Below are 13,188 nucleotides of genomic sequence, written 5' to 3'. Positions count from 1 at the left end.
AAAATGCTAAATGTGCAGTACAATTATGATTTATAAAAGCTGTGTCCGTTTTACGTTCAGCTCAATGTTATGTGATCTGTTGGACTGTAACACGTGGGTTGATGAGGGTTGGTATGTTGTCGAGGAAAAAGAGGGGGAAAACTCAAAGATTATAAGGTCAAGAAGTAACATGGATATAACCAACTGAGCAGGGTCAACTTTTGTTTAATTTAAATAGTGACTGCACCCGTGGAGAATGCAAATTAGGTGTTTAGTAGCATACCTAATTTTTTGCAGTGCAATATGCTAGTGTCATTCTAGGCAGCCTGTGCCAAGTAACGCGTTGGAGCATTTTACTACTGCTCATTACCAAAACATGAGTAAAATATGCCATGTACTATACTCTAGCTACTAAGGTTTTTCTATGCATGGTTCAATGCCCATGAAATAACTGTGTACATTCATAAGTGTCAACAGAATATAAACTACTAGGGAGGGATATGTCTAAATCCTTCCACATTGTGCATACTGTTAGATTACGTGATTCCAGGCCATTACAAATATGACAGATACACATACAGTACATCTATCTGGAGTAAAGCCTTGTTCTGTCTATACAGAATCATTTGTAACTGACCTGACAAGCATTTTGGACCAAAATCTATGATTGCATCTGATGGAAATCATAACAGTCACACTGCAAATGATGTACTGTATCTGAGCCTGCTACTAAACCAAATTACTGTACATCAGCAGCATCTTACAATCAAATTCTCATTTTCTCTCAATAAAGATGATACAAATACTAAACATTTAGTGCTTTATTCATCATTCTCCTCATCATGTTTGGATTCGGACCAGCATACAGTATATGAATTTTAATAAAAAATGGCACCTATCCCTCAAATTATTATTCCTGCTATTAAATGTTTTTAATGTGAGCCAATAAACTGACTGACGTATGAATGAATATATAAATATTGTGAGGTTAACATCTAAATGGATACACATTTATTTTGGGGAGAGGATGTGTCAACATAAAGAGATTGCAAGGAGAAGTTTATCTTGATGCATTGTTTCATTTCCTGCTTGTGCTTTCATCAAATGTTGGAAATTCTTTCATTTGATGCACTGTTAGCAAGGGAAGTTTATGGCAGCTCAGACCATGCAGATTCTTTTAATGGCAGGAAGAATCTGATGAAGGGGTCGGCGCCCCGGATCATCAATTACTGCCTCAATGTGTAAAAGTGATGTGTCACAGCCTTATTTGTGTTATATGTTTGGAAACCTCAGATTGATTTAATTAAACTATTTGATCTATGTTTGATTTTGCAATACTAATTAATGTTGACATATTTGTTGAGTGTATTGTCTGAGTTCTTCTTTGCTAGATTTGTTGATGCAAACAAAAGATTTTTAAAAAAGGACTGACATGCACTACAAGAAAAATACACTAAAATGAAGGGGAAAATAACATCACTCAAATATAATACTACTGATATAAGCTAATAATTGCTACTAAATTTGTGCTCTAAAACTGTTATTTCAGTTCTACATTTTTTCCTTCTAAATTGTAAGGAATCGGGGAACACGTCCTTTGCGATGGGTTCCCTCCTTACCTAGTGCTGCTGCTGCTCCACTCTCCGCTCATGCGCACAACCCCGCTCTGATTACACAGCGCGCGCGTGCACCCGCAGCTCTTCAGGCCTGCCACAGAGCTTGGCTCCACTCCCCGGAAGTGCTGCGCGCGAGACGTGACGACGTGCAATGATCCCCAGCTGCGTGTCAAGCATTATTTGTGCCTCTTGTCTCCTGCAGTCTATCCCAGCTTCCGCTGGTGCCGCGCCTCCGCTCCACCCCCTGTCCCATTGGTTCTGTCTGCCTATATATTCCATGTTCCTGCTCTCAGTCAGTGCTCAGCATAATTCGGTGTAGCCTTGCTGCTTCCTACAGTTATGCCTTGCCTTGTTCCAGTCTTGTCTTTCAGATTAACCTTTTGCGTACCAACCCGGCTTGTAAGTGAACCCCTCTGGATATTGACATCGGTTTATCCTCGACTACGGCGACTTCTCCAACCCATGGTCACGGTTAACAGACCTGGACTATCCTACCATCTATAATCCCATACCATGGCTAACGGACTTCTATTATTCTACTCTCTCCATCCCAGGACCTGCAAGTATACCGATTAACCCTCTCTCTCCAATCCAGACCCGGCAACGCAAGACAATCCGCCTTCCAGGCTCGCCTCCGCTGCTGTAGGTGCATGGCTTTGTACCTTCCCACCTCAGTACCGGTGTCTTGACTTGTTTGTGGGTAGCGCGAGCGTTACATAAATCAACTGAAATAGTAATTATATGGATTTAAATTAAAAAAAGATAGTAACATTTGCAGAAAATAATAAGAACAGAAGATGAAGTAGTTATACAAATATGAAAATAAATAAAACAAAAATTAGATTGTAAGCTCTTTGACGAAGGGATTTATTTTCCTATTGTTTGATTATTGGTTGTTGCACTTATTGTATTATATAAAAATGTATAAAATCGCTGTGTTGTTTCTTCTGTAAAGCACAGAGAACACTTTGAGCGCTATATAAATAAAGATATACATACAAAGACTTTAGTGAATAGTGATTTATAGTCAGGGAATTTGCCCTTTAAGACTCCACAATAACCAAGATAATCGCTGCACTGGGTCTTCAGCCATGGTGCTGGCAGCTCTTCTTGGGAGGTGCTTGATCCTCATTAACACAGCATAAGACGCAAGAGAACAAAGAGGGCGTATATACAGTATGTGGCTAAACTAGCTGCCTCCAGTGTTGCGGCCACTTGCAGTCACAGCGGTGGTCACAGCACTGGAGGATTATAACTGTGGGGGGTCCTAAATGGATCCCACACAGCGTGACCGCGGCAGACACTATCTCCCGCAGTGGACTTTCACATTTTTGGAAACAGTGAGTCTGGCTACACCTGTACTAAAGCACCATAGAATAAAACGGTTTATAAAATTCAACCTTAAATAAGTTATATCATGCGCTCACATGATAATGTAACAGTGGGCTTATTGCACACCTAGTCCCTCTGAAGGTTCTCCATGCTCCCCAAAGTAAGCACCTGGTCTGCCTTTGAAGACTTTAGGATGGAGTGCCCTCGGGGAAAGAATAGATACAGCTTTGCAAATTGTCCCAACATGTTTCATGGGTCAGTGTTGCCACTAGAGATGGACGAAGCTGCCCAAATCCGTTTTCTGGATTTTCACTGATGTTACCCCAAAAATCATGTTTCGCGGTGTAAAATCCGCAAACGGATTTGGCCGGTTTTAATCTGTGCAGAGTAATCAAAAGCCGCCATTAGATACAACCGGATTGCTGAATACGCAGATTGGATTCTACAAATCTGTTCAGGGGTTGCGGAATCCATGGAGTGTATTGGTAATAATAATAACATAATTGAGAATAGCCTTTTTTGACATTGATCTGGTGAAATCCGCGGACCAAAGGAACAGGCCAATCATCTACGGATCCAAATCAGAACAGGGTGTAATTTATCTCCAGAAGGACTTGGAGAGATTGGAAACTTGGGCAGGTAAATGGCAGATGAGGTTTAATACAGATACAGGTAAGGTTATGTATTTGGGAAGCAAGAATAAAGAGGCGATTTACAAATTAAATGGGGATAAATTAGGGGAATCCATGATGGAGAAGGAGTTAGGAGTGCTTGTTGATAGCAGGCTGAGCAATAGTGCCCAAAGTCATGCAGTAGCTAGAAAGCTGAACAAGATCTTATCTTGCATTAAACGGGCAATGGATAGAAGGGATGTAAACATAATTATGCCCCTTTATAAAGCATTATTAAGACCGCACCTTGAATATGGAGTACAATTTTGGGCACCACTCCTTAGAAAGGACATTATGAAACAAGAGAGAGTGGAGAGAAGATCCACCAAATTAATAAAGGGGATGGACGATCTCATTTATGAGGAGAGGCTAGCTAAAGTAGATGCATTTACATTAGAAAATATGCATCTAAAAGGGGATATGATAACTATATACAAATATATTTGGGGACAGTACAAGGAGCTTTCAAAATAACTATTCACCCCAAGGGCAGTACAAAGGACTCGGGGTCATCCCTTTAGGTTGGAAGAAAAAAGATTTCACCAGAAACAAAGGAAAGGGTTCTTTACAGTAAGAGCACTCAGCGGCTAATGATACTGATAGTTACTATGAACCTGATGGAGACAATGGGTCAATGGTTGACATGTAATGGTGAATGAGTTCAAAATCAATTTTAATTGGAGAAATCCTCAAATAAAATAAATGGTCCTCAGTATGAGGTAATCCTAAACGATAAGCGAAATAAATAAAAATGGAGGTAAGGGGTAGGGATAATGAGTCCTATTAGATAATAGGAGCTCTCTATACAACTTCAACAACCAAGGTAAGTATATAAAATGTTCAATGATCGGGTGTGCTGGTATCCCCAAGGTATATGGGATATATCTCGTACCCCATTGCAAAGCTGATTTAATAAATACTTCGATTTTATTGTACTTGGAATTTCCCTATTTCATTTCATGCACTCTGGATGCGGATGGCTGTGCTCCTTCCTTCCTTCACCTTCTAAGTACGGATATAGTATAAAGTATCTGTTGTCTAAATATAGCATAGGTTGAACTTGAAAGACACGTCTTTTTTCAGCCTCCTCTACTATGTAACTATGTAACAAATTTGCAAAAAAATATTGCTTTTCTATAGTTGCCACTTCATGTGGGTGATCCCGTGCCCTACCATGCCCATCTATTGAAATCGTGCTCACCAATGCCATTTACTTTATGTTTAAATGTGAAACCCAATGATATTTTAAATAAATACATTATTTTTGGATTCTGTGTTTTGGTGTTCATTTTGATGCACCCACATATTATGCCAAAAAAATCTGATTATAACTGTACTTTTTGAACAAGAAAAAATAGTTGTCTGGAATAATATACATATGGAACATCTTTCACATTAAAAAAAAAACAGATTTATATAGAAACCAATTTTTCTTATTTATTCTGTTTTTTAATGCTTTTAGTTCACTTGTTGCTTGTCTGTTTTTAAGGTTTGTGATTTTTTTTTATATATTATTTGGGGTTTATGGAGAAGAATGGAATTTAAAATAGTATTTTAGATAGAAGAACACTCCATTGTTTTTCAATTATGTTTTTAACTTTTCCTGCAGCCCTATTCAATTCCGTTATATAAAGGTATAACCATTTTTTATCTTCTGTCTCCTTTTATTTTTTCCTTTCAATTAATTAAAGACCCCCTACCCTGCTTTATCTGCAGCTCTTTTCAATAGCTCAGAGTTATATCATCTTTCCATAAACCAATTTTTTTTAAACTTCTGCTTGTTTCCTAAAATCTATAATATAATATATAATATACTCACTTTCTTCATGCAAGACCAATAACCAATAACCTCAGCTGATATGACAAGGATCTAGTTGCATTCTCTTCACAGGTATGTTCCTGATGTTGAAACCCTGTGTATAAGACTGAATCTGGCCTTGTTGAATTGATATATAAGTTAGTATGTTTGAATGTAAAAAGTTTTTTTTTTTTCCTCTTAACTCTGTGCTGTTAATTGACCAAATGGAACAAGCTGACTGATTGGGGAGGGGGAGGATCATGTGACTGTTTTTTCTGTATAATACTAACACCTTAGCTGCATTGGGCAGGAACTGCATTAGGCAGTGAGGCATTTAAAGTGAGCTTTTTAAGTGATAAAAACAGTTAGACTACAGTTTGACTAGAGGTGACTGGGGACTGCATCTACTGCACACACTTTTACTCAAGACAACAAACGGTAAGCTAATCAGATCACACTATGATCCCAAGCTTGTTAGCCTGCATAGTTTAACCCCCCACCCCTTTACAACTTCTTTCACTGCAGCCTCTCCCAAAACTGACTGCACAAAACATTGAAACCCTGAATTGACCCTAGCATTGCAATGCAGCAAAACACTTGACAAGGTACAGGCCCACCCCTGCTGTTTAGTCTGCACACACTCACTCTGCTCACAACAGCTCCTTGCAGCACTGCCTACCTCTGGCATCATGAACCTGCTATGTCTTCTAACTTTTTTCTTTCTCCTGGCCTCATGGAGATGTTACTCCCTCTATCCACTACAAACTCCTCCATCCTTGCCCACACCCAACATCACCATACACCCTGGACTACTCAAAAGCCTTGCACTATCTACTGAATGTTGGTGGAGAACTCTAAAAACCAGCACACCAACCACTGCTCACTCTAATGGAAAACACCACAAATTTACAACTTGCAAACAACTACCCACATTTCTACTCATACTATTACTCTCTCTAGCAGGTGATATTGAAACTAACCCAGGTCCTCCCATTTCAGCTCTGTCCCATGCCCCTGAGAATTCCACCTTTAAATTCCAAAAAGGGCTATCTGTCGCCCATATAAACATCCGGAGCCTGCTGCCCAAACTGGACAAACTAAGGGCATGGTGCCTTATGCATAAACCCAAAGCCATCGTTCTTACAGAAACATGGCTATCCTCTAAAACCCCTGATGCAAATATCGCCATTCAGGGATACTCCATTTTTAGGAGAGATAGGTCAAAGAGAGGAGGAGGGGTGTTATTTTATATTGCAGACACCTTACAATTTACACTGTTACATTGCCCACCAAGCCCACCCTCTTTTGAAACTCTAGTTGGCAAAATCTGCCTCCCCTTTTCTAAGCCCATCTTGCTTGCTGGCATCTACCGCCCCCCTAAAGCCCCTCTACAATCCTTGACTGATATCACCCAATTTCTTGCCTCCATTTCCTCTCTGAATGAGAAGAGTGAGCTGCTAGTTCTAGGGGATTTCAACTTCAATTGGCTTGACCCTAAAAACCACAAAATCCAAATACAACTCAAGTCACTTAACCTATCGCAACTCATTTCCCAACCCACACGAATAAACCTGAAGTCGCATAACCATTCCTTGCTAGACTGGATTTTCTCCTCAAACCCCAGCAGAATCCAATCCTCTGGCATCCTTCCTGATATTTTCAGTGACCATGCAATAGTGTACTGTGTAAGGAAAATTAAACCGCCCCATTCAAGCCCTAAAGTTCTCCTCACGAGAACATTTAAAAACTTTAAACCACAACAGTTTCTGGATGACCTTACCAACTGCCCATGGCACAGAATCAATTTAATTCCCGACCCTGACTCTGCGCTCGACTATTTCCAATCCGAGTTCTTAAAACTCTGCGATACCCATGCTCCACTACGCAAAATAAGGGTACGGGGGGCCCACCTTCCATGGGTTACACCTGACCTTATAGCACTCTACCAGTTCAGGGATGCCTTGTGGAAAAGCTACAAAGTAACTGGCACTACCAAGGATCTCAATCACTACAGATGCCTGCGGAACGTGTGCACAAGGCAAACAAGGTATGCAAAAGCACAATATTACTCTGACAATCTCCACCAAAATACATCAAACCCAGCTAACTTCTGGAAGGTTATCAACAATATATTCCAGGCTCCTAACCATCAACAACCAAGTAATATCACTAAGGGGGATATTACTCTGACAAACCCCACTGACATTGCAAATGCATTCAATGATTACTTTGTGGGGTGTGCCACTAACTTATTAGCGAAACGCAGCACAAACCCCAAACATGAATCTCATCCTGGGAGTACCCCTATAGTCCCACCCCCTCCCAACACTGCCCACACTTTTCAATTTAGCCCAGTATCTGAAGAGGAGATTACACAAGCGCTCCTCAAACTAAAACTAAGCAGCCAATGTGGACCCGACTTACTACAATCTAGGTTCCTACGACTTGGTGCCCCAGCCATTGCCAAACCAATTGCGTCCATAGTCAACTCTATCCTGTCTGCAGGCCATATCCCTAAGACCTGGAAAACTGCCAGAGTTGTCCCAATCTTCAAAAGTGGGGACAAAAACACTGTCTCAAACTACAGGCCAATCTCACTTCTGCCAATTCTATCCAAAGTTATGGAAAAATGTGTCCACTCCCAATTAAGCGATTTCTACACCAAGACAAATTTCCCTAGCCCATTCCAGTCTGGGTTTCGTCCCAAACACTCCACCGTAACTACCCTGCTAAAAGTTTGCAATGAAATCCAGTGTGGAATGGAACGGGGACAACTCACTGGTGCAGTATTCCTAGATTTTGCAAAGGCTTTTGACACAGTTGATCATGTTATCCTGCTTAACAAACTCCAGAGCTCTGGAATAGGGAAACATGCTTTAAACTGGTTTCAGTCCTACCTATCAGGAAGATCCCAACATGTGTCCATCTCAGGCTCTAACTCCAACCCCCTGGATATCACCTGTGGTGTCCCGCAAGGCTCTGTTCTGGGGCCCCTACTCTTCTCAGTGTTCATTAATGATCTTCCCACAGCTTGTAAGGAAGCCTCAATACACATGTATGCAGATGACACAATCCTGTATGCACACAGCCATAGCCTCTATGACCTTCAACACATACTTCAGTCTGACTTTTTGAGACTCGAAAACTGGATTTCCCAAAACAAACTGTTTTTAAACACTGACAAGACGGTAACAATGGTATTTGGGACCAAGAATTTGGGACCAAGACTAACTCCTGATTAGAACCAACGCTAAAACCACCCTAACACCTGTCACTAATTTTAAATACCTGGGCTTATGGTTTGACTCCCACTTAACATTCGGGATGCACATTGATACCCTGACAACCAAGACCTATGCCAAACTAGGGGTACTTTACAGGAACAAATCCTCCCTAAGTCTCCTGGTCAGAAAGCGTATTGCACAGCAGATGCTAATGCCAATTATTGACTATGGAGACATAGTATATGGCTCGGCTCCTCAAACCCACCTTAGCAAACTTGACACCCTCTACAATTCAATTTGTCGTTTTGTTCTCCAATGCAACTACAACACACATCACTGCGAAATGCTCAAAGAACTAGATTGGTCATCACTAGAGTCTAGGCGCAATGTTCACCTTTCCTGTCTCACCCTCAAATACTTTCTGGGCAAGCTACCCAGCTACCTGAACAAGCTCCTCACCCCTACCACATGCAGCACCTATCACCTGAGATCAGACTCCAAAAGACTATTCATGGTCCCAAGACTCAACAAAGTATCCGGACGTTCCTCCTTCTCCTTCCGTGCACCCCAAAAACTGGAACAACCTACCAGAGACTCTCATATCCACCACCAGCTTAAGTTCTTTCAAATCTAAGGCTGTCTCACACTTTAATCTGGTCTGTAACTGTTTCATACGCTCATAATATATATTTTCTTTAACTGTGCATGCAATGTCTTGTATATAATGTATAACTTGTTCATTTATGTAACTGTATTTGTAACCATGTATTATTTTGTTTTACTCTGTGCCCAGGACATACTTGAAAACGAGAGGTAACTCTCAATGTATTACTTCCTGGTAAAATATTTTATAAATAAATAAATAAATAAATAAAATCAGATTCTAGACTACAATCCTTTTGAATTCTCTGAAATTGACAGTATATGTTTGATCCAACCCTCACAATGGGGCTACTACAAGATGATTTTATTACCAATAGCTTCCAGATCTAAAAATTCAGATTTAAAAAAAAAACAGTGTTGAACGTTGATGAAATATTATTACTGAAATAATTTTAAAAAAAAGTTTAAAAAAAAAAGTTTTCATTAACGTGCCATTTAGTAAGCACATTGTCAATAAATATTTTATTATGTGCTTTGCAAATGTTTTTTTTATGTAAAATAAACTTGTTATGCTTGCTGCCCATAAAAAGATTTGTGGAGCTGGGGGATCATGTTGTACCCATTGTGGTTTTGGAGGAGGGAGGAGAGAAGGGGTTGCTGCTGCTAGTAATGCCAGAGTTGTGGGTTCTAATCTTATTGCGCCTGACACAAGTATCCCCTTCATCACAAGGGCCCTTAGATTTATTGGTTTTAAGGATATATTTTAGGATATGTGACTCATTTAAATATTCTTTGTATTGACATTAGCATATCTCCAAGGGTATGTTCCCTTTTCAGCACAGCCAACTCTCCCTAATTTATTTGCAGGGAGATTTGAGGACATACATATAACTGGAGATACAGTACTATTAGGTTAGGCAGGCATCATCCTCCTCGTTCTCCTCCTCGGCCCCTGTTAAACTGTGCGGTTTGGCAATGACAACTTCGGAGCAACTAGAATAGGCCCCTATGCCTTACTTGGCCAGCAAATAACAATGGATAGAAACCCTTTGAATTACATTAATAAGAGAATGAAGATGAGATGGACAAAGCAAGACAATATTTCAGGAACCTCCCACTGTGCCTCAAGAAGAAAGTCTGACCAATGTATTTGCCTATGCTCAGATATGAATGTGAAACGGGATCCTAAATGCAAAAATAATTCAGAAGCTGCATTCAACACAAAGACGTTTACAGAGATGTATGCTTAGTATTACCTGAAGGGACAGGAAAAATAATGAATGGGTTCGAAACCAAAGAAAAGTCTGTGACATCATGATAATGGTGAATAAATGAAAATGGCAGTGGGTCAGACATGACCATCGTTGGACAAAGATAGTACTTGAATGGATTCCTAGAGTGATTAAAAGATCAAGACGATGGGGATGAAATCAGAAAATGTTGTGCGAGCAACGTGGTGAAGAGAGGTTTGCCCCTATAGTACCTGTAAGATCCTTGGGGGGAGGACTTCATCCAAGTTTTTAGGTCTATGTTTTACTTTTCAATGTTTTATACCTTTTTTAACTATGTATTGTTCTCAAAATAGTAATACTTAATCCCAAAAGGTATACAGTCTGTTCCTTTTATCTAAAGCTGTAAGTTCTATTTTAATTCTAATACTTCTTTTAATTCTCTCCCATCGACACACTGGTTTCCTATTACTTTATTGCCCTTTATCTGTTTTTCTTTTCTTCTGTCTATTGAATGCACATTAGAAATATCAGAAGTTATTCCAAGCAATAATATATTAATATGGAATGAAGGCAGTTTGGATACTTTTAAACATAATTATTCCTTTTATTTATTTTAAACATCATCGCTTTTAAAGTTTGGAAATAAAGTAAGTCTTCATGGACATGGCAGGGTATGTTAAACCCTGATGAAGTTGCAATACAAAGCCATGAAAAACATTGGGACAATTTGCAGAGCTGTGATGCTTCCATATTGGTCTGCATGTGGTTGCCATCCTAACTGTTGCCGCGTCTGAGAGATGTCATCAGAGGCATTATAAGTGCATAATATAACATCTATGTGTGGTTAAGTATTATAAACAGGTTCTCTTTGTTCTTTGGTTGCAAAAAAAATAAAGCAACAGACTGAGACACAGGATTTGACACTATACATCTCAAATATAACATTTGAATCATGTAATTCCTCCCTAATGTTTTTTTATTGACACTCCCTGATTCACACACTTACACACATGGAGCAAAAATTGAAGCAAAGACCTTAACCCTTTCAATACCCTTGTGATATCCTGGGAAAGTTACAGGAGTTGGCACTCCAGGGACCCTTGTGCCATTTCCAGAATGTCATAGCTGTTCTAACCCCCTGTGCAGCCATTGGAGTTTTAATTCCTTGACGGGCAGAAGAGCAGAACTAATTCAGATCGCTAAAAGTGATCTCAGTTATTTACATTTAAAAAATAAAGAAGTACAAGTAATCCAAAAGGAATGTTCCCTCCTATTCCCTCTCAAACATGGATCCCTCCTTTGGTATGAGGGAGGGGGTTTGACCTGATCAGGGGTCAGGGGAAGGAGGATGGACCATGCCAAGCAACTTCTGCCCTCTCTAGATATTGGGCAATTGGTGGGTGCATTGGGATTGACAACCTTCATGGCAGTCTCCTACACTGCTCCCTGTGTCCTACGGTGCTGATCCTTACCTCTTCTTCTATTTCCAGGGGATAATGTAATCCCTAGCAACAGTGGTCAATGGACAGGACAGGCACTGGTGGCAAGAAGAAAGGATGCAATTTGCCTACATTTTGCTCCAAATTTGAACCAGTCAAAAAATGTAAAATCTAATATAGAGAAAACGTTAAAACAATGATCACTCTAGGCTACTCTATATATAGTCTTAAAATACATTGTATTCGTTATAAAAAGCAAAGCCCATATTATGCTATAATCAAAGGGTGGTCACTAGCCATTAGCAGGGAATGTACAGTATACAAAAGCATTCATTTTCAATGTAGCTATTGTATTTCCTTATATGATAAGACTGATGTGCAACAACTCCTTTTTGTTTGCAACATAGTTAATTAATTATTGAATAGGTTTAAAGTCCTGATTTGCTAACAGATGGATTAGTTGTGCTTTAAGGAACAATATAAGTGTTGTGATCCAATAGAAGTATGATTCCTACTTAACACTGTATTATATGTATTCAATGCTTAATTCACTATACATGCACCGTTCACAGGCAACAATAAACAGGGCCTTAAAATCGTCCCCAATCTGTTTGATCTGCCTTTTTGTTTTCTCCAGCAATGACTGAATATAACACACACATTGCATAATAGTGATTTTAAATGCAGCACTGTATTTGCTTACCGCTGCATGTCTTGTTGTATTTCTGGTTTTCCTGTGAATAGCCCTTCAGTTTGCACTGGAACCTGTGCTGCCAGAATTCTTGAAACCATGGGTTTCGGAGATTGGTTTCTGGCCGTAGCTGCAGGTAATAATCATCAAACCATTTCACATCAGGAGACTGCAGCTTGATTGTTATTCCTCCAGCAGCTTCACGTTGATAACCTTCTGTCACATCGTACCTGTCGGCCCAGCCATCACTGTAGAGATAAATAAAATGATCAAATGATAAAGGATCGTGTTTAGACTCTTACCACAAAATAAAGGGGGGGATTTCTGTTCTTATCGGTTGAACATTTCTTTCATAACAGGTATATTAAATGTAACATATTTTTGTTTGTTTCGGACCATGATTTTCTAAAGCGTAAAAAAAAAAGCAGATATAGATTAATTACATTAAATACAAGAAAAAAATCAAGGCAAAGTGGTAGGTGAACTCTCTAGGCTTCAAAGGGGCCTATTGTAGTAGCTCTGGAGTGTTCATTGACAACTGCACAATTAGGCAGGTCCAAAAGTAGCGTTACTACAGTAAATGTGAGAGAAAAAAATGATTCT

The 13,188-nt window shown here is 39.6% G+C and overlaps 1 protein-coding gene across 6 annotated transcripts in view; it reads right to left on the bottom strand.

Annotated features, from left to right (window-relative positions):
* Positions 1 to 13,188, bottom strand: part of GRM5 (glutamate metabotropic receptor 5) — a 494,822-nt gene that overhangs the window by 92,560 nt on the left and 389,074 nt on the right. For all 6 annotated transcript variants that reach the window (XM_075592557.1, XM_075592555.1, XM_075592556.1 and 3 more), the window contains exon 4: positions 12,598 to 12,833. In XM_075592557.1, the coding sequence (XP_075448672.1) occupies positions 12,598 to 12,833 (236 nt within the window). The remainder of the gene's footprint in view (positions 1 to 12,597; positions 12,834 to 13,188) is intronic.

The sequence above is a fragment of the Ascaphus truei genome, chromosome 3, assembly GCF_040206685.1.
Source record: "Ascaphus truei isolate aAscTru1 chromosome 3, aAscTru1.hap1, whole genome shotgun sequence".
NCBI lineage: Eukaryota > Metazoa > Chordata > Amphibia > Anura > Ascaphidae > Ascaphus > Ascaphus truei.
The sequence above is the reverse complement of the archived record's forward strand: the minus strand, read 5'-3'. Positions and strand labels throughout refer to the sequence as shown.